Raw genomic sequence first — 27,830 nt, 5'->3', positions numbered from 1 at the left:
GGTTAAAGTGCTGGCCTAGCATGCACGAAGACCCGGGTTCGATTCCTTGGTACCACATACATAGAAAAAAGCCGGAAGTGGTGCTGAGACTCAAGTGGTAGAGCTCTAGCCTTGAGAAAGTCCAAGGACAGTGCTCAGGCCCTGAGCTCAAGCCCAGGACTGGCAAAAAAAAATAATAAATAAAATAAATAAAATAAAATAAAATAAAATGCATGCCACAATTCTCGAAAGTTCCTAATTCTGAGATTGTTGATTTCAAGTTTATTACTCTAGTAAGCCACTGTGAAAACAAACATGAATAGATTAAACATGAACCAGCATTTGGCAAAGTGCTACTATGAATAGGCTTTATTTTTAAGTAAAATTAATGATAAACTAGAACAGTAAATTTGCCTCTGATAGTAGCTTACATGTAAAAGGGAAAAAATAATAAACATATTTTCAGTTTTCAATGTTTGCAATTTTTATAAATATTTTCAGTCACTATGAAGTTTCAAAACTTAAGACTTCATGATTCTTTAGACTTCAGGTTATTAAACAGGGTCATTTATCTTCAAACAATGACAAATTTCAAAATCCATTAAAATCATTTTATTCAAATTATGTTTTCCAAAAGAGAGGATTCTGTGCTAGTCGTCTTTGAAAGTTTTCATACCTAGAAGACAAAATCCACATAAGAAAATTAAAATCATCTTCCCTCAGTTGATGAGTGGATCAACAAGCTGTGGTATTTGTACACAATGGAATTCTATGCTGCTGTCAGAAAGAATGACATCGACCCATTTGTTAGGAAATGGAAAGACTTAGAAAAAATCATATTAAGTGAAGTAAGCCAGACTCAAAGGAACTTAGGCTCAATGGTTTCCCTCATTTGTCATAATCAGTAGAAACCTTGGGCTCTCCTAGCAGAGATCTGCAATAGAGCAAAACCTTGATACATAAGGCCATATAGTATGAAGCTAATTGAAAGGACCTCCAGGATATTGAAACAAAAGCCATATAACGAATGATTGTTGTCCTTAATGTACTATGTTATCCCTCATCTCCTTTGCTGTCCCTTGGGTATCTCATATTGTTACAGTATCTCACTTTGTTATCTGATATATTGAATTTATTTGTATTTGGTTATCTGAAACTTGATAGGGAAGGGGGGAAAACCAATACAGGGAGTGGGTGGTGGGTGGGGGGAGGGTAATGGGTACCAAGACATGTGAAAGGGTATCAATGCATGTGAATTAATGCACCTTCTATCTGGCAAATATCATGTAACCCTTTTATTAATTACAATAAAAATATATAAAAAAATAAATAAAATATTAAAAAATCATCTTTCTACTGAGCAACTAACTTGTCAAAATAATTTCACATACCATTTCTAAAAAGCAAATCTGAAAATTTGTTCATATTAAAGAGAGAACAAACACAGTTATCTAAGAGAGCAGTTTTGAACAGATTTTATCAGAGGGTACAAATCATAAATTTTAGTAACTTTATCTTTGGTAAATTTAAGTGCTAGAAAGGAGTGAAGAAAAAAATAAGTTCTCATGTCATACATGAATAGATGAGGGTAATTTGCTTCAAGTCATGTAACTGTCTGTGACAAAATTCAAACCTACTATGCTGTGGTGCTCTCGGTATATCAGGGTACTGCTTTACAAAGCCTTCTGAAGACCCCTACCACTGGGGTACTCAAAGGGAAAAGAAATGCCCACAAAGCAAAACCAAGGGAAAGTCAGGGGTTTTTTAGAAAAAGGAAAAAGAGGCTGGACTGATAAGAGTCACATATAGGACTGCTAATTCTAATTCAAAATATACAAAAATGTACAATCCTCATTTTTCTCTAAAAGAGGCAAATGTGTGTGTGTATATATATACATATATATATATGTATATATATATATCAAATTCACATGGCTATTAAATAACTGAATAGTTAGGGTGAAGATCATTCATGATCAACACCGTTCAGTATACATATCATTGCCTTCTAAAATGTTAACATGTCCATAATTAAAAAGGTTTAAATGTCAAGGAAGAAATACCTTCACAGACAAAATATAGAGTTTCTACACTTACAACAGAAAATGCCTCTTACCATTTCAGAACCACATTTGCTGGAATGAACATCTCAGATGGACTTGGTGTCATCTGGGCCTGGGACACAGCAAATGATGAAGCAAAGTTGTAGAAGTTGTCTAACATCTTCTGTGTGAACTGAAAAGTTTATAATAAACAGGTCAGGGAGTTATACTAAATGAACTTTAAGAACTGCTACATTCCCAGTTAAATGCTAAAAGCTAAGGGTGGTCATAAAATGACATTTGGGGGATAAGAGAGAACATGTTTTCCTTCTAATTTGTTTTTTCTTTGTTGTTGTTGGTTTTTTTTTTTTTTAACTAAGATCCTCCAAGTTTCCTTAGTAAAAGCCAGAAATAAACTCACTCATTTCCCTTCCGAATTAAATGGGTTTTAGTACTATACCAAGCAGCAAGTGAAGAACTAAAAGTAGAACTACTTTCTACTCAAAAACAGTTTTCCTGCTGGGTGTGGTGGCTCATGCCTGTAGTCTTAGCTACTCAGGAGGCTGAGGAGGTTCAAAGCCAGCCCGGGCACAAAAGGACCTGAAACTCTTACCTCCAATTAACCTTTAGAAAACAGGAAGTGGGGCTTGGCTCAAGGGCAGGGCAGTAGCCTTGAGCTGAAGAGATCAGGGACAGTGCCCAGGCCGAGTTCAAGCTCCATGACCCACCAAAAAAAAAAAAATTTGTTTTCCTAACATTACTTTCTCAAAACTATACCCAAGCCCTGAAGCCTTTTCCATACAAGAGGGACTTTTCTTATTAGGATTTTAAAACTGTGAGAAAAACAAGTATGTTGCACAATTAATGCAAATGCTCCCCAGAAACCCTAAAATAAATAAAAATAATATTTCTATATATCATATCCTTTTTTCCACAAATCATAAAGAAAGCAATATAAAATTTACCTACTTAAAAAAAGTTCATGAGGGGCCGGGAGTTTGGCCTAGTGGTTAAAGTGCTTGCCTAGCATGCATGAAGACCCGGGTTCGATTCCTCGGTACCACATGCATAAAAAAAAGCCAGAAATGGTGCTGAGGCTCAAGTGGTAGAGCTCTAGCCTTGAGAAAGTCCAAGGATAGTTCTCAGGCCCTGAGCTCAAGCCCAGGACTGGAAAAAAAAAAAAAAAAAAAGTTCATGAGAGGGGCTGGGAGAATAGTCTAGTGGTCGAGTGCTTGCCTAGCATGCATGAAGCCCTGGGTTCGATTCCTCAGTACCACATATCAGAAAAAGCCAGAAGTGGAGCTGTGGCTCAAGTGGTAGAGTGTCAGCCTTGTGCAAAAAGTGTCCAAGGATGGTGCCCAGGCCCTGAGTTCAAGTCCCATGACTGGACAAAAGGAGAGGAAAAAAAAAAGTTCATGAGACTCTTAGCTCTAATTAACCGCAGAAAAAGCTAGAAATGGAACTGTGGCTCAAGTGGTAGAGTGCCAGCCTTGAGTCAAAAAGTCTTAGTGCCCAGACTCTGGATTCAAGTCCCACTACTGCTTCAGGGTCAGTCACCAGTAGCTTACTCCTGAATCCTGCCTATTCAGGAGGCAAAGAACTAGAGAATTTATGGTTCAAAGCCAGCCAAGACAGAAAAGCCCAAGAGAGCCCTCTGTGTCTAGAAAAAAGCTGGCTGGAGAGAGTTCAAATGGTAGAAAGCCAGCAGAACAAGAATGTCAAGCAAACCTGAGTACTGCCTCAAGTCTTGGAGATGTAGCTCACTGGCAGAACATTTGCCTAACACAAGCAAGAAATGCCTGATAACCACAGCATCACAAAGAAAACTAAAAGACAAGCATCAGAAATGTTCCAGTCTTTCCTATATGATGGAACTTGTCCCATTTGACATTATACTAACTAAAATAAACCAGATACAGAATGAGAAACATTCTGTTCCATGTATTTGTGGAACTAAAAGCATTGAACTTGTAGAAATAGAGCCTAGAATGGTGGATGTAAAGGGTTAGGGAGTAAAGAGGAAGAAACTGGAGAGATGTAAGTATTCTGTTATATAATAACTTAAAATCTGTTAAGTCATTATACCATAATCTTGTTCTAAAAAAAGTATGCGCTGGGGTGGGGCAGTGGAGGCTGAGATCTGAGGATCAAGGTTCAAAGCCAACCTGGGCACAAAAGGATCTGAGACTCTTATCTCCAATTAACCTCTAAAGTGGGGCTTGGCTCAAGGGTAGGGTGGTAACCTTGAGCTGAAGAGCTCAGGGATAGTGCCCTGGCCAAGTTCAAGTCCTATCACCCACACTTTCCCTCACACACACACACACAAGTAAGTATGCTAGTTAGCTTGATTTAATTATTTCACAATGCAAATGTATATCAAAACTTCACCTGGTATATTAATATATATATAATATACAACTTTAATTGGTCAATTATACTTTAATACAGTAGAGGATAACAAAAAGGGAGAGAAATATGTATTTATTACCTGAGTGAATGAGTCAACTGAGGATACAGCGGCATTGCCTACTGGTGTCTGCTGAGCCAGACTGTCCAATAATTCCACTGAAATTCCAATCTGAGCAACAGATGGAGTTCGAACAATATTCATGGCTCCAAAAGGGTGTTGGCTTCCTTCTCCTGAAAGAAATTGATATGTGCCACATATTTCAAATTTAGCCTGTATTCATACAAATTTCTCTGTAAACATGTGAAGAATTGTCTATCCACACTAAAAACTAGCAGATTTGTCTCTATTTGGATAAATGGAAAAGGTTAATGTTTTTAAGATATTAACAGAAAGTAAGAGTTAAAAGTTCAATGTAGGGGTTGGGTTTTTAGCCTAGTGGTAGAGTGCTTGCCTAGCATGCACAAAGACCCAGGTTCAATTCCTTGGTACCACATACATAGAAAAAGCTGCAAGTAGTGTTATGGCTCAAGTGGTAGAGCACTAACTAGCCTTGAGAAAGCCCAAGGACAGTGCTTAGGCCCTGAGCTCAAGCCCAGGACTGCTTAAAAAAAAGTTTTATGTGGCTCGGTGCTAATGGCTCACCCCTACTCACACCTATAATCTGAGCTACTTGAGAGGGTGAGATCTGAGGATGGCAATTCAAAGCCAGCCTTGATAGAAAAGTCTGTGACAGTCTTATTTCCAATTAATCAGCAAAAAAGCAGAAGTGGAGCTGTGACTCAAGTGATAGAAAAGTCTGTGACAGTCTTATTTCCAATTAATCAGCAAAAAAGCAGAAGTGGAGCTGTGACTCAAGTGGTAGAGCCTACCAGCCAACACTATTCAAGCCCTGAGTTCAAACCGTAGTATCAAAAACAAAACACAAAATCCTACCTATTGCTTTTCTAAAAAGTAACTAAAAACTACTACAGCTATATGAAATAACAGAAAAATAGATAGATGAGAATTAAGTAAAAAACCCTCGATGCTAACTTTGGAAGAGTTAAATAATTTTTAGAATTAATATTTAAAAGCTCTGATTAGTCAATCACAAAGACATCTTCAGATTGTGCCTCCCACCAAAAAGTCATTGTGTATTTCACTAAATGCTGTGAATTTTCCTATTTAATGCTTTGTGTTCTACGTATTCTGTGATCAGACAATAAGTACCTTAAAACTTAAATAAGTATCTTCAAACTTTTCCCCTTCACACAAAATTGCATCAAATATACACATCAGCTGCAACCTCTAGAACTAATAAAAGCTCCTCTGTGGTTCTGACTTATTGTCTTTAGTCCTCTAGTTTCAGCATGAAGGAATTTCCCATATGTCATAGGGCAGGTCTGCCAGCAACTACTCAGTTTTTGTTTATATGGGAATGTCTCATTTCTTACACATTTCTGGAACATAGTTTTATTGGATATACAAGTCTTCCTGGACGTAACTTTATGTCACTGAATTGCCTCCTAGACATCAGTCACTAATGTGAAATCAGCTATAACAATCCTGTATATGATACTTACAAGTCTCTTTTTACTCTTATTTAACAGTTTAATTATATATATATATATATATATATATATATATATATATATATATATATATAGTTTTCCTTATCTTCAAGCTATACAGCTGAAATGGGCTATGTCTTTTGAATATAACAATCAGTCATCAGAGAATGAGTATGAAATACATAGGTCTTATATGAATCAGGTCTTCATTAGGTTCTAGCCTATAGTTATGCCTTTTTTCTGGCATATGCAATGTAAAGATGGGTATTTATCTAATCTATAATTTTTTTCTTTTTTTTGGCCAGTCCTGGGCTTGGGCTCAGGGCTTGAGCACTGTCTTTGAGTTTTCACAAGGCTAGAGCTCTATCACTTGAGCCTCAGCACCACTTTCGGCTTTTTTCTTTTTCTTTTCCCCCGGCTTTTTTCTATGTCCTACCGAGGAATTGTACCTGGGTACATGCTAGGCAAGCACTCCACCACTAGGCCAAACTCCCAGCCCAATCTATAATTTTTGTAAGTCTTAATTTTACATCTTCAAAGATCATTTTAGAATAAGTAATCCAGTTAATTTTTTCTATTTCTATATTTCCTTTCAATCACCTTGGCATACACATCTACTTTCAGGATCTACCCACTTACAAACCATATCTACTCAAATTTGGAGCACAAATATAAGAGATGAAAAAATTACCAGCTCTTGTCTTTTCGCCATATGTCTAAGATGTGATTATAAAACACCAAATGATAATCCCTACCTAGATGATTAAGTTAAACAGCATTTTTTAACCTTCAGGAATGTACTGTTCAATCAACAGTTATTTACTTGAGAGAACTCCTAAGATTATCATCTGAAGGAGTTCCGTGCAGTTCGGTACGGCCATGGCTCTGCACTACCCCATGGTCGTGGGCCTCAACACGGGCCACAAAGTGACCAAGAACGTGAGCAAGTCGAGGCACGGCCGCCACCGTGAGCGCCTCACCAAGCACACCATGTTCGTGCGGGACATGATCCGCGAGGTGAGCAGCGCGCCCAGGACAGCGCGAGGTGTCCAAGGACAAGCGGGTACTCAAGGTCAGCAGGAAGGGGGTGGGGACGCACGTCCACGCCTAGAGGAAGCAGGAGGGGCAGTGCGGAAGGCCTGAGATTCCCACCCCTCCTCCCCCCGCCCCAACCCCCAACAAACCTCTGCTCCCCTCAAAAAAAAAAGATTATCATCTAAAGATTCATGCTCTTTGGGGCCGTGATGTGGAAGAGCACTTGCCTGTCAAGTATGAGGCCCTGAGTTTAAACTCCAGTATGTGCAATTAAAAAAAAAAAATTATAACCTGAGATTTTGGTAGTTAGAGCAAGAAACTTTGCCATCATTAGTATCGAATGTATCTACAACTGTGCATTCACTTTCTGATGTGGCTAATTATAAAATTCTGCCAGTTTTGTTTTAACCATTATGAATGATCAAGTATGAACTTAATATTTTACTTATTAAAAGTTAAAATCAGACTATAAAGATGATGTTTGTAGTCTCCTTTTATTATGTCTTAGAAGATGGGTTGTATACCTTGGAGGTTATTTGTGGTCTCCACAGACTAAAGTATTGACTACCACACTCTTTACAATGGCCAACTTCTGCTCAGAGCAATTCCACTCTTACATTTCATTTTTCTAGGCATTTCTTTTTAGCAATGCTTGACAATAATTGATTAATTTCCCGGTTGGAATTTAAAATGTTTCACAATATTGGAAAAATAAAATCATTAATATCTCCAAAAGCATCTTACTTAGATTTACCAAGTGATCCAGTGAGCCCATACTACTAACTCCAAGATAAAATGAGTTTTCAGAAAACTTAAAAAAATTAAACCCTCAAGCTGGGAATCCGGCCTAATGGTGAAGTGCTCGCTTAGCATGCATGAAGCCCTAGGTTTGATTCCTCAGTATCATATACACAGAAATAGCCAGAAGTGGTGCTGTGGCTCAGTGGTAGAGTGCTAGCTAGACTTGAACTAAAGAAGCTCAGAGACAATGCCTAGACCCTGAGTTTAAGTACCAGGACTAGCAAATGAAGCAGTAAGTAAACTCTCAAAAAGCCAACAACTCAATAAATAAATGGGTTAATGCGCTAACTAGTCTTCTCAGAATAAATTTACCAATGGACACATGAAGATTTGCTCATCATCTCTGGCCATAAAGGAAATGCAAATCAAAACAACATTGAGATTCCACTTCACCTCATTTAGATGGTCATTATCAAGAAAACAAACAACAACATGCTGGGGAGTGTTCAGCACCAATACACTGTTGGTGGAAATGTAATTCTGTTCGACCACTCTGGAAAGCACTGAGGACATCCCTCAAAAAATTAAACATAAAACTACCCTATGAATCAGCAATTCCACTCCTGGACATTTACTCAAAAGATTACTAACACAGCCATGTTTACTGCAGCACTTCACCATAGCCAAGGTATACAGTGGATGCCCAGGTGCCTCTCAATGGATGAATGGGTCAAGAAAATGAGCTATACATACACAATGAAATTTTACTCATCCATTAGAAAGAATGACAGTATACCATTTTCAAAGAAATTAAGAGTTGGAAAAATTATGTTAAGCCAAGTAAGTCAGGCCCAGGGATACAAAAGATCCATGTTTTCCCTTACATGTGGAATCTAGATTTAGCTTAAGAACTGGTAAGAAAATAGGTTGGGTGGAATGCAAGTACATTCAAATGAAACATGACTCAAGGGAGAAATCAAATAGTATGATTCTTTAGAAAGGCAAAATCCAAGTGCAGCAAAATAAAATACCAGAAAGTAGGTACTCAAAAGGAGTAAGGTGGGGTCAAGGAAAAAGGGTAAGACAAATGAAGAGAAGGAGAAAATGCAGAAAAAAATCTAATGTATATCCTACAAAATTAGTAAGAGTGAGGGAAGGGTGTAGAGAAAGAACGGATGAGAGTGTTCAAAAGGGTGACTTTCATAAATTGCTTTGTTAAATGGAAACTCCTATGCACAAGTACTTAAAGATAATTTAAAAATCAGTAGTTATCATTTTTTTTCTTGCTAGTCCTGGGCTTGAGCTCAGAGCCTGAGCACTGTCCTTGGGTTTGCTAAGGCTAGAACCCTACCGCTTGAGCCATAGCACCACTTCCAGCTTTTTCTATGTATATGGTACCGAGAAATGACACCTGGGTCTTTATTCATGCTAGGCAAGCACTCTACCACTAGGCCAAACTCCCTGCCAGTAGTTGTAATATTTAAAAGGCTCAAAAAAAAAATTAAGGAAGGAAAAACACAATGGTTGAGACACTGTAGATATACATAGTAGCAAAGGGTGACAAAAATAGCCAAGAAAAAAATGTGCAAAGTAATTCACTATACAGTAGCATTTAGATAGAATGACATATGGTATTAAGCATACAGAAAAATATCTTACTTAAGTCTGCTTAACAGCATTCTTAGTACTGAATATGAAAATTTAGAAATCTGTATTTCTAAAACTTCTTTGCTTCATTTCTGATAGCCTAACAAGCCTGAAATTACATTTTTCCCTAATATAAATTCTATGACTACATAATATGACTCAGAATTTTTTCAGCAGTGAGTATTTTTAGATTTTTTTTTTTTTGCCAGTCCTGGGCTTGCACTCAGGGCCTGAGCACTGTCCTTGGGCTTTCTCAAGGCTAGAGCTCTACTACTTGAGCCTCAGCACCACTTCTGCCTTTTTTCTATGTATGTAGTACTAAGGAATCGAACCTAGGTCTTCATGCATGCTAGGCAAGCACTTTACCACTAGGCCAAACTCCCGGCTAGATTTACTTTTTTTAATGGTAATATATCTGACTCTGTAATATGTTTGAATTTGGATATCCCAAATGTACTTTTAAGAAGTAATTGAAGAGCCACCACTGGTGGCTCAGACCAGTCACCCGAGCTATTGAGGAGGTTAAGATCTGAGGATCAGGATTTGAAGCCAGTTAGGCAGAATAACCAGACATACACTATCTCCAATTAACCATTAAAAAGACTGTAGTGGAGGTGTGGTTCAAGTGGTAGAGCACTAGTTGGGAATATAAAAGCTAAGTGAAACTTTGAGGTCCTGAGTTCAAGCCCTGGTACCAAGTTGATAAAAGAATTAACTAAAGTCCACCACCATGCTCTACAGAAAGCAAAATTATAAACAAGTAAGCCAGAGTCAAAGAAACAAAGACTCCATGGTTTACTTCATTTGTAATAACTAGTGTATGTCTAGGATTTTCCTAGCAGAGGATCACAACAGCTCAATAGTTATATATGCAAGACCACATAGGATGATGTTAAGGGAAATGAAGCCCACAATATGGAAACAATAGATTTTTCTTTATGGCTGTTGTTTTTAATGTACTATGAGAAGTTATTTCTTTTTACTTTCTTTTTTCCCCCTATGGTTTATCTCCTGTTGCTGCTGTATTTGATTTTGATACCTGGTATATTGTATATACATTTATTTGAATTAGGGAAGGGAAGGGGAACAACAAAATGGTAAGACAAAGGGTGAACCAGTATAACAACAAGACAACAACTCATAAGAAAATAAGTTGGAAATAAACTTTGCGACTGGGGGGGGGTTGGAGAAGTGGGAGAAAAACGTAGGTGGGTTAACAATGTTTAACAAGAAATTAGTTACTATGTATGTAACTGTAATCCCTCTATACATTACCCTGACAATAAAACTGATTAAAACACACACACACACACACACACACACACACACACACACACAAATAGCTGGGCATGGTAGCTCACACATGCAATTCTAGGCAGAAAATACACACACACACACACACACACACACACACATATATAGCTGGGCACAGTGGCTCACTTATGCAATTCTAGGCAGAAAATAAGAGGATAGGCTGTTGAGGCCAGCCAGGTAAAACATTCAGATTCTTATTTCAACCAGTAAAAGGTGATTGCTTGTCATCTCAAGTACATGGGAAGCATTTAACAGGACTGTAGGGCAAAAGTCAAGACCATATCTCAAAATAATGAATCTTAATGAAAGCTGTTGATCAACAAGAGCATGGAGGGATAGAAGGAAAAAAAAAAAACAAGATTACTGTAGCAAAACACAGTATATACACATCTGAAATACTATGTTGAAACCTTTGGTGCAATGAATACACACTAGAAAAAAATACACACTAGAAAAAAATATGAATGGAGCTAGGTACCAATGGCTCACACCTACAATCTTAGCTACTCAGAAGGCTGAGGTCTGAGCAGCGCAGTTCAAAGCCAGTCTGGGCAAGAAAGTTCACAAGGCTCTTATCTCCTCTTTTCTCTTCAGAAAAGCTGAAAGTGGAGCTGTGGCTTAAGTGACGGAGTGCTAAGCAAAAAAGGTGAGACAGCACCAAGGCCTTGAGTTCAAGCTTCAGGTCCCGCACACACAAAAAAATGATGAATGGAAAAAAAAAGTAAAACAGGCTCCGTTGGAGGGGAAGAGAGGAGAGGAGGGGATAGGTCCCAGCAAGGGGTGGCTAGACTGAAAAGGGAGCTGAATGAGGAAGAATATAAGTCCACATAGTTTTGTGGTTTTTTTCATGCCACAATGAAATTCCCTCTGGCACAACTAATATATGCTAATAAAAGTAGAAAAAGGAAACAAAAGGCTAAGGTCATGGTTCACGTGGTAAAGTACCTGGGCAGTACAAAACTCTACATTCAAACTTTAGTACCATCCTCCCCTGAAATAGTTTCTACTCTCAAGGACCCTATACACTAACCTGTGCAGTAAAACACCCTTAAATGTTCTGAACTAGGGCTGGGAATATGGCTTAGTAGTAGAATACTTGCCTGGCATGCATGAAGCCCTGGGTTCAATTCCTCAGTACCACATAAACAGAAAAAGCTAGAAGTGGAGCTGTCGCTCAAGTGGTAGAGTGGCTCAAGTGGTAGCTTTAAGCAAAGGAAGCTCAGGGACAGTGCCCAGGCCCTGAGTTCAAGGCCCAGGACTGGGGGGAAAAAAGTTCTTAACTACTTTCACTATCTACATGATTTTCTAGCACTGCCATTGTATGATTTTATAAAAACACAGCCATTTATTGTATACAAGTGCATAGCTGTCACGATTAGACACTTTGCACATACTATCTGAAATGCTGTAAAAACACTTGTATGTATGGGTATTATTCTCCATTTTATACCAATTCTCCTTTTCCCTAAGGTTAAGCATCTTTACCAGAAGTATATACAGCCAGATGTGTTGGCACATGATCATAATACTAGCAATTTCAGAGGCTAAGGCTGGATTACTTGACCACAGAAGACTTTGTGCTCAAGACTCTGTAGCAATTGTCACTGAGGGTCAAAACAAGTCTTCCCAATTTGAAGGTCAAAACTCATTCCAGTTCTAGTTCATATTTAATATATACTGTTTAGTTCTATGGCACTAACTCTTAACTAATTTTTATTCATTACTAAGTTTGGTGAAGCCACTCAAGCAAGTCAAGAAATGTTAGAAAGTGAGCACCAGTTGCTCATGCCTGTCTATTCAGGAGGCTGAGATCCAGAGGATTGCAGTTCAAGACTAGCTTGGACAGAAAAGTCAGAAAGAGGGCCGTGAGTTTGGCCTAAATGATAGAGTGCTTGCCTAGCATGCACAAAGACCCGGGTTTGATTCCTCAGTACCACATACATAGAAAAAAAGCCAGAAGTGGTGCTAAGGCTCAAGTGGTAGAACACCAGCCTTGAAAAAGCGCAAGGACAGTGCTCAAGCCTTGAGCACAAGCCCAGGACTGGCAAAAAAAAAAAAAAAAAAAAAAAAGAAGAAAAAAAAGAAAAGTCAAAAAGATTCCATGTCCAAAAAAAACTGGTATGGCTCAAATGATAGAACTTCAAACAGCCAAACAAGCTGAGTGATTGCAAGGACCTGTCAAAGTTGTAGTTTTAGTAAAAGAAGAAGGAGGAAGGGAGAGGGGAGGAAGAGGAGGAGGAAGAAGAGGAGGAGGAGGAGGAAGAGGAAGAGAGGAAGGAAGGAAGGAAGGAGGAAGGAAGGAGGAAGGAAGGAAGGAGGAAGGAAGAAAGGAGGAAGGACGGAAGGATGGAAGGAAGGAAGGAAGGAAGGAAGGAAGGAAGGAAGGAAGGAAGGAAGGAAAAACAGAAAGAGAAAGAAACAAAAGAGGTTTCCATTCTGGCACCAGCTCTACTTGTGTGAATTGGTCTATCAGTTGCTGCTTGAGCTTTGCTCATTCTATCTACTCTTCTAAGATTTTTTTTTTTTGCCAGACCTGCCCGGGGCTTGAACTCAGAGCCTGGACACTGTCCTTGGGCTTTCCCAAGGCCAGCATTCTACCACTTGAGCCACAGCACCATTTCCAGCTTTTTGTGTATATGTGGTACCGAGGAATTGAACCCAAGGCTTCATGTATGCTAGGTAAGCACTCTATGACTAGGCCAAGCTCTAGCCCATTAGAATTTTGGCAATTGAGCTGGATGAAATGAGAAACCATAAATGTTATATACAGAGAAAGCAAAAAGCAGTAACAGTAAAATATCACAAAAATCTCAAAAAGAGCAGACTGGAGATAATTATGAAGAAAAAAATAAAATTCAATTAGTAATCTTAGCATTTTCTAAAAATTCTTCATTGCTAAATCTTATCTCTATTACTGTTACTATTACTATTATATTTGGTCAGTCCTGGGGCTTGAACACATCGCCTAGGTATTGTCTCTGAGCTTCTTTGTGCTCAAGGTACTGATCTACCACTTGTGCCACAGTGCCACTTTTGGCTTTTTCTGAGAGTGGAGATAAGAGTATCATGAACTTTTCTGCCCAGGCTAGCTTCAAACTGCAATCCTCAGATCTTAGCCTCCTAATAAGTAGCTAGGATTGAAAGTATGAGCCATCAGTGCCTGGCTAGTAAAGGTTTTCTATTCAAGTCAGGTTCCAAAGGTTCACTCTTATAATTCTGTTCACTCTTAAAGTTGAGCTCTGAGGATCTTAATTTAGAGGCAGCCCATGGGCAAACAACTCCATGAGATTCATCTCTAAAAATCATGTAAATTGAGTGTGGCTCCAGTGGTAGAACATCAGCTGTGAGCAAGCTCAAAGTCTTGAGTTCTAAGCTCTAGTATGGGGTATGGGGCAGGGGTCGTGGGGGGGGGGGGGGCACACAGCTTTGTATTCTCACTAAATGTGACCATTATACTGTGGTTATAAAAGAAAAAGATAGGCCGAAGAGTTTGGCCTAGTGGTAGAGTGCTTGCCTAGCATGCACAAAGACCCAGGTTTGATTCCTAGGTGCCACATACATAGAAAAAGCCAGAATTGGTGCTGTGGCTCAAGTGGAAGAAGAGCTCTAGCCTTGAGAAAGCCCAAGGACAGTGCTCAGGCCCTGAGTTCAAGCCCCAGGACTGGGAAGGAAGGAAGGAAGGAAGGAAGGAAGGAAGGAAGGAAGGAAGGAAGGAAGGAAGGAAGGAAGGACTAAAGCAAGTATAGTTGATAGATCTAAAAAACTGATAAATGCAGGGAAAATGAGTAAAGAATTCCTTGTGCTATTCTTATCATTATCTTGTAATTTAATGTTTTCCAAAGTAAAGCTGTCTTTCATTTCTAACAAAGCTAGCATTCTACTTCTGGGTTTTGTTGTTGTTGTTGTTGTTGTTTGTTGTTGTTTTTACGGTTAATTGGAAATAAAGAGTCTCACAACTTTCCAGCCCCAGCTGGCTTTGAACTTAGATCCTTAGATCTCAACCTCCTATGTAGCTAAGATTACAGCTGTTCGTTGTTGGGGTTGTTTGTTTTGTTTTTGGTGGTTAACTGGAGATCACAGTCTCACCTTTTCCACCAGGGCTGGGTTTGAACGCAATCCTCAGATCTTAGTGCTTTTTAAATATGCCAGGTGTGAGCCCCATACTAACAGTATCTCACAGTAGAACCCTGACCAAAATAACTCAACTATAAAGTGCCTAATTTACCATGAAGGCCTTCTGTCATAAAGTACTCTACAGAACTACTACCATACTCACTCACAGAGACAGCCCTCTGTCTTATGCCACAGGTGATTTAGGCAACAACTGCTTACTCTTTTATTAAGTATAACCACATATTCAAGTGCTATAACACAATAAAAAATATTTGTAAAGCTCTACATGTTTTTATATCTGACCTAATGTCCTTTTCCCAGACCTGCTCTTCCAATCTCGGTCTCTTCTGTTTCCCATTCTCCAAATAATTTTCCACTGTAGATGTCACTCGAATTCTCCCTGACTGAGGCTTTGAGCCATGTCCTCCTTGTCTGTTGAAACACTTTACAAATAGTTAACCTATAGAGAAAAGGAAGGTTTTGAGTTGAACTTCATGTGTATGGAAGCGTATGTGCATGTGGCTTACATAAACTCTTCAAATAGTATTACTACCTTTAACAAATGCATAAATATGCAAATATAAACACAATATAAAGTTATTTTGGTTAAAAAAAAACTGCTTTCTCCTCCCAAATTCATAATCATTTAAACTGTAAGAGGTATTATACTCATATTCCTCATAAATCATGAACCAAAACTTCTTAAAATTAACATGTCATTTCATTATCCATAATTTCAGGTTCTAACAGATGTGCATTACAATTGGAAACCAGTATTCAGTTGAGTTTTGTTGAACATTGAAACAATGTCATTTGTCTTCCTTCATTTTCCTTTCCCTTTCCTTTTCTCCATCTCCTTCCTTAATTTTTATTTTCCTTTGACACTGCCAGTTTGAACTCAAATCTTGCATTGCTTGGTACACACATACACACACAGCTCATCTGTATGTATGTGTATGTATATATCTATGCATGTGTGTATATATATATGCATATATACAGATATGTGTGTTTCTGGGTGTGTGTGTGTGTGTGTGTGTGTGTGTTTTGTGTACTAGGTTGGGTTTTGTTTTTTTGGTTTTTTTTTTCTGGTACTGGGTTCTCTAGTTCTCAAATGACTCTTTCACTCATAGAGCTAGCCCTCTCCTACTTGAGCCATATCTCCACCTCTGCCTTTTTGCTGGTTATTTAGAGATAAGTCACTCAGATTGTCTGCCTGGACTGGCTTTAAACTAAACTCTCAGATCTCATTGCTGTGAGTAGCTAGGTTGACAGGCACTGATAACTGACTGAGCAGTTCCAGGCTTTGAACTCAAGAATCTTGTACTCTTGCTCAGTTGGCCCTTTACCAAGTGAGCTATCCTTACAGTTTAGCTTTTTGCTAGTCTTTTGGAAATGTAATCTCTCAAAATGTTCTACTCTTGCAGGCCTTTAGCCTCAATCCTTTGGATCTCAGATTGAATAGCTAGGATTACAGGCATAAGCCAACTGGTGTCCAGTAAGATTCTTAAATTTTAATTCTACTGAAGCTGGGTAAAACATAAGAAAAGAACTTTGAAAAATATTACGATAGTACAAATAAAAATGAGACCAATATACTTAGATATATGTGGGAGACAGATTTACCATTCTAAAAGAATACATTTTATTTTAATAAAATGGACATATATCAGAAAAGTAAGATGATGGCTAGTCACAGGACTTTATTGGAAAAGATGTAGTCCACTGAGAAAATGTTCAGGAAAAACTGGACATGAAATACTGCTTTGTACTAAGACCAAATAAAAATGAATAAATAATCCTCTTGTGTTTGCTATTTAACTCTGAAAGATGTGGAAATTCCAAACTTGGGAGAAAATATGCCGAGTATCTAGAAGAGAACTGTTGGCTTCCCATTATCTATCTCCTTTGCATGCCTAATAAAAACAGAAATGTTAAACTCTAGGACAAAAATATGAGTAAGGAGATAAAAATCTGCAGTAAATCATCAGAATGGGATTTTTGGACCAAAATTGTTGTAATTATGTTCACAATTTCATTAAATGGACTGTTTAGAAAATTTACCAAATCCAGTTTCAAGGTTGTCAAATACACATATATTTCTGTAAGATTAATTCAAGGAACACTGAAAAGTTAACAATGCATGTTCTAATTTCTACAGAACTCACTACAAAACTAACTCAAAGAGACATAGCTTAGAAAGCCAAAAGGCAAAACAGAAGGCAGACTTTGAAAATACTAATCCAAAAGAATGTGGGGAGGGAAGAGGTGAGATAAAGGTTTATAATAATATGTTCAGTCAAATTGCCTGATATTATTTCAGCTAGTCTCTCTCTGATGTGCTAGTTTTGTTCAAAAAACAGTCAAACTTAAAACCACATGAAAGAACAAAGATTAAAAAACATAAATGTATTTTTATAATTAATAATAGGTTTTCTACTACAAATAGATTCAATATGGTCTGTGTAAAATAAGAAGTCTAATACTTAAGGGCTTAAAGTACCAGTTTGGGGGCTTGAATTCAGGGCACTGTCCCTGTGCTTCCTCCCTCAAGGCTTGAGCCACAGCTCCATATCTAGCTTTCTGCCGGTTAACTGAATATGAGTGCCTCATGGACTTTCCTGTCTGGGCTGGCTTCAAATGGATCCTCATTCTCAGCCTCTTTGGTAGCTAAGATTACAGGTGTGAGACACCACGGCCAAGCTAAGAATTTGTTGGGGGCTGAGTATGGGGTCAGAGTGACCTTGGACCTGCACAATTGAGTACACAAGGAAGTAAGCTGTTATCATGGTGACTTTGGGCTATGTCATTCGCTTCTCACTTAACCTATTTGAGACTTGATTGCTGATTGCTGTTTTGTATGAATGTAATCCCTGGCAGTTTCCTGGTTTTAAGAAAAGTATTTAAGGTTGGAACTTGAAATAAACGGTCTACAGTCTTAAGCTAACAGCCTTACGCTATAGTCTTGTCTGGAGTCTTAGGCTGCTGACTTGGGTTGTAGTCCTCCCGACCCCATCTGTTTGTCTCTTGTCTATTTCTTTTCCCAGTCTTCACCCTCAAAGTCAGGAATCCCGGTTCACTGCTGGCTGGCTCCGGCAAGAATTCTCCTTTTTTATTGTTGTTAGTCATGGGGCTTGAACTCTGGGCCTGAGCACTGTCCCTGAGCTTTTCAGCTCAAGGCTACCACCCTACCCCTTGAGCCACAATGCCACTTCTGGTTTTCTGGTGGTTAACTGGAGATAAGGACTCTGCCTGGGCTAGCTTTAAACTGCGAGCCTCAGATCTCATCCTCCTGAGTAGCTAGGATTACAGGCATTAGCCACTTCACTCAGCTCTGGCTAATTCTAATACTTGTTTGTTAAACATGTCATTTGAAATATAATGTAAAAATCAATTCTTTAAAAAAATTCTTTAAAAAAGAAATAATACTTCAAACATTCAAAAGATACCTTTTGCAACAACTTACCAGCCCCCCACCCAAAAAAACCCAAAGATCACTTACAACATTTTAACATAAATCCTAGATACCTAAATACTTTTAGCTTTCTTCAATAAAGCACTGTGCTTTTACCATCACAAATACTGGAGGGGAGGGTCTTGGTTTTGTTTTTGTGGAAATAAAAAAAAAAAACCTACCTATAGCCATGCTCTGGTGGAAATAATGAGAAACTTGTTTTAAAGGTAGGAAAAAAGAAAAAGAACTTGCCTTAGAAGAGAAATAAATCCATTTCACATACTGGACTAAGTAAGTATTGTGTCTGTTACTCTAGTATTTTTTTAAGACTGTTTTACCTAATTTTGGAATCAAAAATATATCTTACTGTGGTGATATTTTTCCTTAAATTTCTATTTTTTTTTTTTTTTTGCTAGTCCTGGGCTTGAGCTCGGGGCCTGAACACTATCCTTAGACTTTCTCAAGGCTAGAGCTCTACCACTTGAGCCTTAGCACCATTTCCAGCTTTTTTTTACGTATGTGGTACTGTTTTTACGTATGTGGTACTGAGGAATCAAACTCGGGTCTTCATGCATGCTAGGCAAACACTCTACCACTAGGCCAAACTCCCGGCCCCAAATTTCTATTTTTGTTACTAAATTTTCTCAGATTAAGCAGGTAATATCTGAGGTTCTTTCTGGTGGAGGAGAGGGCTGCTGGCAGGGCCTGTGAGGCCTCTTGAGAAATGGTCCACTGGGGACACCTGCATGTTGCTTTCCAAGGCACCACTTGCTTGGCCCATTCGGTAGTGTGGCACCCATTCCTCTTGGGCACTGCTCTGAGCAGTGTCACCCTTTACACCAGAAAGCTGACAGGCACTATGGGAGGGAGGGGGAGGAGGGGGGAAGAAGGGGGGGAGGAGGAAGAGAAGGAAGAAGAGAAAGAAGGGGGGAGGAAGAGGAGGAAGGTGGAAAAGGAATATGTCAAGTTGTAAAGGGCAAAGTAGAACTATCACCTAAAAAGTAGACTATCACCTAAAGCAGAAAAGCTTGTCTGATGAGGCCAGTACATGAGAGCAAGAAGAGAAACCTACATTGCCCCTACCTCATTGTTGAGTTTACAGACATAGAAAACAGCACATGAGACAGACAAATCAGAGGGAGGCATATGTAAAGCTGGTTCTGAAGATAAGGGAGAGGAAAGCAAACCAAAAAGAAAATAGCCCAGGGTTTGGAGCTGGAGTGGATTACTGGAGCTACAGACTCCAGTGAAAAGCTCACATTCCTGATGACATGGACAAGACAAGGAAGCCAATGGCAAGTGCCCACAGGCTGTTACATCCTTCTATAAGGAAAGGTTGACATAGCACTGCTACCCCTCAGAGGAGGCCATCACTCTGACTATGGGTTTCGAGGGGAGAGGAAGGGGTTCTACATGTCTTGATCCCTTAAGGTGTCAAGATGTCCTTTGAAGAGCCAGTATGGTTTCTATGCCGGCAACAGCCCATGTGCTTTAAAGCCCAGCTGTATTCGCATGTACATCTGAGGGAAGGTGGGGAGGGCACAGAATCAGTGGGACACAGGTGAAAATGTGCAGCAGGGGAGCACACTGGCCACAATGCACATGGAAGAAAGTGAACTCGTGGATAGAGGAGGGAGTGGAATGATACTATATGATACTATGCAGAAGGAAGGAAATGTACTTATTACCTGGTATGTAAAGGTAACCCTAGAGTATACTGCCTCTAAAACAATATAGTAATTAAAAAAAAATAAAGCCACCTAGCCCAGTGAGGGGGTAAGGTTAATTGTTACAAGGCAATCCAAGCTGCATTTTGCTGAGAAAGTCAACAGGCCTTCTATGAAGGACAGAATTTACAGAACTGGGTATGTAGGAGAGCAAAAAGATACTTCATCTCTACAACCCATAGTCTTCTTCCCAATACTGCTAACTGCATTTTTACAGTATAGCATGTGTGCGTGAAGTCTGGGGCTATTACTAATGTACTATTTGGGATTGGGAGGGATGGGGAAGAAGGAAGATGAGGTTAGGATAATTTTGGTTTAAATTCGGGGCTTGACTGGAGAAATGGTGAAACAATGAAAAGAATACCTTAATAATTTAGCTCCATGTTCAGAAAATTTTGCCTTATCAAAAAATATCACTGGCGGGGCTGGGAGTTTGGCCTAGTGGTAGAGTGCTTGTCTAGCATGCACAAATACCCGGGTTCGATACCACATACATAGAAAAAAGCCGGAAATGGTGCTGAGGCTCAAATGGTAGAACGCTAGCCTTGAGAAAGTCCAAGGACAGTGCTCAGGTCCTGAGCCCAAGCCCAGGACTGGCAAAAAAAAAAAAAAAATTACTGGCATCATAAATGAGGACTACTTAAAATCTGTGAATGAGAAGCTAAGCTAAGCCAGTTCCTAAGGTGCCAAAACTGCCGTTCTAGAGAGGGCAACAAATTGAGATGGAGGACTCCTTTATTGGACAGTATACACAAGCAGACCATTCTATTGTCTCAGAGGTGCTAAGTCTTGAAATTAAAAAAAAAAAAAAAGACCAGTCTTTTTTTTTCTAATTAATTTAATGTTTTCAGTTTGTTCACTTAAGCCACTGACTTGAATTATTTTGGGAATGCTCTTAGAGTAAGGCCTTGAGATCTATTTTTTATCTTTGAACTCTGAAACCATTAGTTGCAGAGTTCAGACACAGCACAAATTTAACTGAATTGCTCCAAGGGTTTAATTTTTCCAAAACCTCTGGTCTCAGAAGATTAACCTTACATACTAAGACAGTGCTTTCCTTTTTAAAAACTACAAAAGGATCTTAAGAATTAACAGCTACACAGAAATGTTTCTTTGTAATTTTTCTTTTGAGATAAGGTCTTGATATATAGCTTGGACTAGCTTTGAAATCTCAATTCTCCTGCCTCAGCCTTCCAATGCTGAGATTATAGGCATTTACCACCAAATCCAGATAAAATTGCTTTATGGATTTTTGACATCAAGATCTATATTTAAAACTACATTGTAAAATCTTTTTAGGTATGTATTAGACATCTGTGAAAATTTTGTTTAAATGTAAATTCCATACCGTAGTTCCAGTTTTTGTTTTAAAAAAAAAAGTCTCTGAGTTCCTTTTACCCTCCCAATCTCTTAAATGTCACAGGAGAAAAGGGGAAACAGCCAAAGGAAATGCAAAAATAGCAAGAAAAAGATGTCACTGTTCCCAAAACATCTGCAGCAGAGTATCTGTTGGCATTAAAAGTACAGGGGATGTTAGGACCTGTTCCAAACTCAAAATATTGGCAAAGCTGTGGCAAAGAGAAGAAAAGGTAGAGTGTGGGATTTAACTGTGTTATCTCCAGAAACAGCCAATGTGTTCTTGTCTACAGGCTGGTGAACAAGATTCCAATATTCACCTAAATCAATGTGAGTCTTGAATACAAAATAAGCTGGCAAATTTCTACACTGTCAAATGTTATGTAAACAAAATCCAGCCCTTTACTGCTATTACAAAGTCCCACAACCTTCTCAAGCCCCAACTGAAATAATAGTATCTTTCCAAGTCTTTCATTATTTTCCAACTAGTGTTCTGTTGTTAGAGAATTAAGAAGTATTTCTTTTCACTTATTTTTAAGTCGTCATATACGTTTATATCTTCCTTTTGCAAAAAGTAGTTTAAGAGTTCCCAAGTAAGTATCAAGTGAACAGTCTGTGAGGAGTTGGAGAAAAGTGTATCTTTGACTTCCTTTTAACCAACTGTGCTAGAACTATTCTATATTCTTCTGGCAAGAGGGGAAAAGAATTTCAATAATTTCTTACACTAAATATAAATTTTAATTCAAGTTGGATTCTAAATATTCATTTATCATATTATATTTCACCATAACATAATTATGATGAATGAAAAAAGCCAAAGTTAAATATTACAAGATTTTATTTATAGAGAACTCTAGAAAATATAAACTATTTTATGACACAAAATAGGTTAGTAAAGGCTGGGAATGTGGCTTAGTGGTCAAGTAACATCCATGAAGCCCTGGGTTGGATTTCTCAGTACCACATAAACAGAAAAAGCCAGAAGTAAAGCCAGAAGTGGCTTAGTGGCTCAAGTGATAGAGTGCTATCACTGAGCAAAAGCTCAGGAACAGTGCTCAGGGGCCCTGAGTTTAAGCCCCAGGATTAGCAGGAAAAAAAAAAAATAGGGCACAGTAGCTCACACCTGTAATCCTAGCTACTCAGGAGGCTGAGATCTGAGAATCACAGTTCAAAACCAGCTTGGGCACTAAAGTCTGTGAGACTCTTATCTCCAATTAATCACTAGAAATGGGGATGTGGGGCTGTGGCTTATGGGGTAGAGCGGTAGCCTACCTGAAGAGTTCCAGGACAGGGCCAGAGTTCAAGCCCCAGGACGACAAAAGAAAAAACCAACCTCCCAGAAGAATTTTGAACTTCTATTGAATTAATTTAGTCATTACATATAACTGGCTGCTAATTTCATACACACATAAGCTAATCTTACATGTGTTTTCTGATGGAAAAATACAATCAGCTATAGCAACCCAATCAAAAAACTTTAAATCACTTCAAACAAATTCTGGACAAACATCTAAATCCTAATTTACTGGAAATAGAGAAGAGTAAATACATCAGACCTCTGATTTTTCTAAAAGGCATTTGAAAGAGCTATTAACCAATTAAAATATAAAAATCTAACATTGTGGATCTGAATTGAAAAGTACTGAAAACTTACATAAACATAAAACTTTTGAGCCCATTATAAATCTGACATTGGATATGTTCAATTAAAAATAAAAGAATTGGGGCTAGGAGTTTGGCCTACTGGTAGAGTGCTTGCCTAGCATGCAAGAAGACCCGAGTTTAATTCCTCAGTACCATATACATAGAAAAAGCTGGAAGTGGTGCTGTGGCTCAAGTGGTAGAGCTCTAACCTTGAGGAAAAAGAAAGAAAAGAAAAGAAAAGAAAAGAAAAGAAAAGAAAAGAAAAGAAAAGAAAAGAAAGAAACAGAAAGAGAGAAAGAAAGAATAAATGAATAAATGAATTTGGGGCTGGGAGCATGGCCTAGTGGTAGAATGCTCACCTAGCATGCACAAAGCCGTGGGTAAGATTCCCTGGAAGCACATACACAGAAAAAGACAGAAGTGGTGCTGTGGTTCAAGTGGCACAGCACTAGCCTTGAGCAAAAAGTGTCCAAGGACAGTACCTAGGCCCTGAGTTCAAGCCCCAGGACTGGCAAAAATAAGAAAAAGAAAAACGAAAGAAAGAATTGTTTGGTTTTATGTGTGATAACAGTACCTGATTGTATTTTTTTTTCTGGTCACTGGATTTGAACTCTGGCCCTGCCCACTGTCCCTGAGCTCTTCAATTCAAGGCTAGTGCCCTATCCCTTGAGCCACAGCCTCATTTCCAGTTTTCTGGTGATTAATTGGAGTCTCTCCGTCTTTTTAGTGGCTTTGAACTGTGATCCTCAGATCTCAGCCTCTTGTGTAGCTAGGATTACAGGCATGAGCCACCATGACTGACTTCGTAGTTGTATTTTTAAGACTGCCTTCTAAAGATGCATGCTAATATATTTACCAATTACACGCTGTGATTCAGGAATCTGTTTCTAGGAAGAAGCCAATGAGAACCTAAATTAGATAACTTTATCCACAAGTTAATCAGTTTTGAAACAGAGTGCTGAGTACAATATTTCCTTTGGTCTAATTTTGAATAACTTGAAGTTTTTATAATAAAAAGTACTAAATTATCATTTAATCTGCTTTGAATTTTCTATACTTGTAGTAATAACTTTTTACCAATAGTATGTCTATTCAAGACCTTATTCTTTTTTTAAATAAGACTCACAAAACAAGTATATAATCTCAGTATATTAAAAATTCAATCTTTTAGGGATGAAGGCATGACTCAAGTGGTAGAGTGTGAGCCATGCAAGTGTAAGGCTAATGACATATTAGGGAGTTTAGCCTAGTGGTAGAGTGCTTGCCTAGCATGCATGAAGACCAGGGATTCGATTCCTCGGTACCGCAGACATAGAAAAAAGCCGGAAGTGGTGGTGTCGCTCAAGTGGTAGAGCTCTAGCCTTGAAAAAGCCCAAGGACAATGCTCAGACCCTGAGTTATGTCTCAGATAGTCTAATAAGTTCTCTTCCCAGAAGGTACAATTTCCTCCAGGAAATGCTCCCCCAAACCACTCAAGAGTTAATTGCTCCCATTTCTATTCTTCCTCAAAAACAATATCCACTCTTCTAATTAGGTGTCTACACACTGTCTGACCTTTTGGTATCTGACAAGACAGTTATTGAACAGGAAAAGAGCTTTTTTGTTTAATAATCTTATATGGCTCTAGAATGATGTTATAAACATCCAACAAAAAGTTTTCCCATCTCTGCTTATCTCAGAGAAGAGTTTAAGTCAGTATCTTCAAATTCCCATAGTTGGTATCCAAGTGTATAGGTAAGCACATGATGCCTAAATATAGTTTCTTCTTTGACTCCATAAATTCCTACAAGAATATACAATAGATCCTTGGTGCCATGGATATTAGATATCCAGTTGTTAAGGATAAACCACAAGTGCAAAACTCAGTAACTATGTGTCTCTACATTTATACCATACGGATAGTAGATCTAACTATGTCATAACTTGAAATGGCATGAAGTAGACATTACTACCACAAAATTATCATTGTATAAATTAATGCTGCTCACTAAAGACTAAATCTTATTTCATTCTGTTTATCTCTAATTCTGAAGACATTTTAGTCAGTTTCCTCAAAACATCACCCAGTTTCCTCTAAGGACATTCAACCACTACCTTTCAACCACTTAAATTAAGCATTCACTTTTACCTTGTTTGGGATACCATTTGCTTCTGGGAAGGCAGATTTTCATAAAATCAGAAGATCATAAATGATTTTAACACATCTAACCAACATGGAAAGATAAAAGATCTCTAAGCCAAGTGCCAGTAGCTCACACCTGTAATCCTAGTTAATCAGGAGGCTGAGATCTGAGGATTACAGTTTGAAGCCAGCTCACAGTAAGGAAAGTCTGTGAGACCCTTATCTTCAATAAACTGCCAAATAAGCCATAGGTGGAGCTATGGCTCAAGTGGTAGAGCTACAGCCTTGAGCAAAAAGAAGCTCTATCCAGATCCCCAAGACTGGTATCAAAAAAAAAAAAGAAAGAAAGAAAGAAAAGAAAAAAGAAAAAAAAATGATAGCTTCACCATCAACTAAGCTACATAATGTGAATATGGGAAAGTTTTAAGGTTTGAAATTTCATTATTATTTCACTGTGTTTGGTGAAAACTATATGCAATAAACCCATGAATAAGGTGGGCTTTCTTTATATTTAAGAGTTTGCATCTAGATCTAAGAGAAGCAGAGATTCAGTAGGAGTAAATGGCAACTCATCTAGTTGCATTTTCACATTTCTAAAAAAGCACTAAAGCAATGATTATGAGCCTTCAATGTCAACAGAACCAAATTACAAATATGGAGAGGAAATTAAATCTTAAAGAGTTCAAGAAGAAAAATATTCTTATTTTGGGTCCTATACAAATCCACCTGGTTTATTCATTTGCAGACATGCATATTGTAAATTATGAGACAATTCCTCTCATTACATAGTAAAACACCCACTTACTAAGAAAAAAAACAAAGAGAACAATGAGTGCTCTCTTCAGAGACAAGGGCTCCTGCCACCAAGCCAAGGCTCCTGCATCATTATATTCCATGTTGTGCTACTTAAGAAAAAGTTTAATTATGAAATTAATATTATTCTTACCAGATTTAAGACCTGAAATTTTGAAGATGGCACTTGGTTTCCCATTCGTGACAAATCCTAGGAGTTGCCATACTGGCATTCCATTTGAATCAGGATAGGAAAAGTAGACAGATCCTCCCATTCCCTCAGGAAAGGGAATTGTTCCCAACATAAAAACCACAACATGGTTGATATTTTCATAATCAGGTAAGTCAAAAACAAATTTATCCTCTGCCACTTGCTGTGCAGCTGTTTGCACCTAGAAAATAAGAAACTCCTCTTAGTTCAACCATTTGATGAGTTACTATAATCATTACCATATCACTATAAACTACATCACCAGCATAGATGATCTACACCAAGATAATGCTAACATTATAGTTCCATTATGACACTACCAAACAGAGACTTTAAAAACTCACATTTAGCCTTAAAATGATTACTTGATGTAATCTTTTCAAAATGGTTACTCCTTTCAGAGGTACCATGAAAACCTTTTTCTTAACCAAATTAACTACAGCTTAAGAATGTTATAATAGGCCATGAGTTTGGTCTAGTGGTAGAGTGCTTGCCTAGCATGCACGAAGACCCAGGTCGATTCCTCGATACCACATACATAGAAAAAAAAGCCAGAAATGGTACTGAGGCTCAAGTGGTAGAGCCTTGAGAAAAAGAACCCAAGGACAATGCTCAGGCCCTGAGTCCAAGCACAGGACTGGCAAAAAAAAAAGTTATAATAATGAACGTTCTTAAAATTACCACATTACCAAGCTCTTACCCTCCCATTTGAAAATACAGTATGTTGGGTTGTTAAAACAGGTAAGCAGACATTGCTCACATCTGTATTGCTAGGTCCTTGGGGGGGCTGAGTACAAGGGGGTGATTATTTGAGGCCATATTGGCAAGAAAAGACTGTGAGACCCCTCCATTCAACTATCTATGTGCAGAGGCCTATAACTGTAAGTAGAAGGTAGAGACTGAGAGAATGGAGGTGGTAGGCCTGTTTGAAGAGATGGAGAAAAGCTGGATGAGATGACATACGCCTGTGATCCCATCAAACAGAAGGCCTAAAATCAACCAACCTTGCTGCAGTAAGAAGCAAGATTCTATGCTAAAAAGAACCAGTGAAAAACAGGAAGTGTATGTTGGATGAATCATGAAACTGTGGAATGATTTATCTACTCTTTAATAGGTCCATACAGGCGGTAAACTAAGTCTTGCTTAGGCATAAGTTATAACCCCCCCCCCAAAAAAAGAAGAAGGGAAGGAGGAGGGGGGGAGGAGGAGGAGGGGGAGGAAGACGACAAAGACGATGACGAGGAGGAGAGAAAAACCAAGTTTTGAAATGTCCTTAGGTTGGGTCTTCTGCCCTTCATTTTGATTTATGTATTCTAATACTATAGAACTTAAGTACCAAATATCACCCCTCATTTGCCCAAAAAACTTTTCTCTTGGAGAAGCCACTAGCCATTATATTAATTTCTAATGATAGGAATGAAACTTGTTGTTATTGGCTGGTGATGTTGCTCAGTTGGTATAGCACTTGCACAAAAGAGGATCTGGTCTCAGAGCCCAATCCTGAGGAAGACAGGGGAGGGAAAGGGTAGAGGGAAGAGAAGAAGAGAATGAGGGGGCGGAGAAGGAAGAGGAGGGGGGACAATAAGCAGAGTAAATAGATATATTACACATATAGATTTTTCTTTAAAAACACAAACTTTTAATGTCATCTATTAATGAAAGTCATCTGCATCCTACCAGTTCCAAACTGGTC

The 27,830-nt window shown here is 38.4% G+C and overlaps 1 protein-coding gene across 3 annotated transcripts in view; it reads right to left on the bottom strand.

Moving 5' to 3' along the window:
• Positions 1-333: 333 nt before the first annotated feature.
• The window catches only part of Hikeshi (heat shock protein nuclear import factor hikeshi), a 32,290-nt gene continuing 4,793 nt past the window's right edge, over positions 334-27,830 (bottom strand). Inside the window, exons 1-5 of one of the 3 annotated variants that reach the window (XM_090349130.1) lie at positions 26,081-26,164; positions 15,135-15,291; positions 4,510-4,661; positions 2,096-2,214; positions 334-655 (exon numbers count right to left, since the gene is read on the bottom strand). In XM_090349130.1, coding sequence (XP_090205256.1) covers positions 601-655; positions 2,096-2,214; positions 4,510-4,661; positions 15,135-15,189 — 381 coding nt within the window. In that variant the 5' untranslated portion in view covers positions 15,190-15,291; positions 26,081-26,164 and the 3' untranslated portion in view covers positions 334-600. Of the gene's footprint in view, positions 656-2,095; positions 2,215-4,509; positions 4,662-15,134; positions 15,292-26,080; positions 26,319-27,830 lie in introns of those variants that run through there. The other 2 variants (XM_090349129.1, XM_090349131.1) reach the window with 2 other exon arrangements.

The sequence above is a fragment of the Megascapheus bottae genome, chromosome 16, assembly GCF_031878675.1.
Source record: "Megascapheus bottae isolate mThoBot1 chromosome 16, mThoBot2.hap1, whole genome shotgun sequence".
Classification (NCBI taxonomy): domain Eukaryota; kingdom Metazoa; phylum Chordata; class Mammalia; order Rodentia; family Geomyidae; genus Megascapheus; species Megascapheus bottae.
The sequence above is the reverse complement of the archived record's forward strand: the minus strand, read 5'-3'. Positions and strand labels throughout refer to the sequence as shown.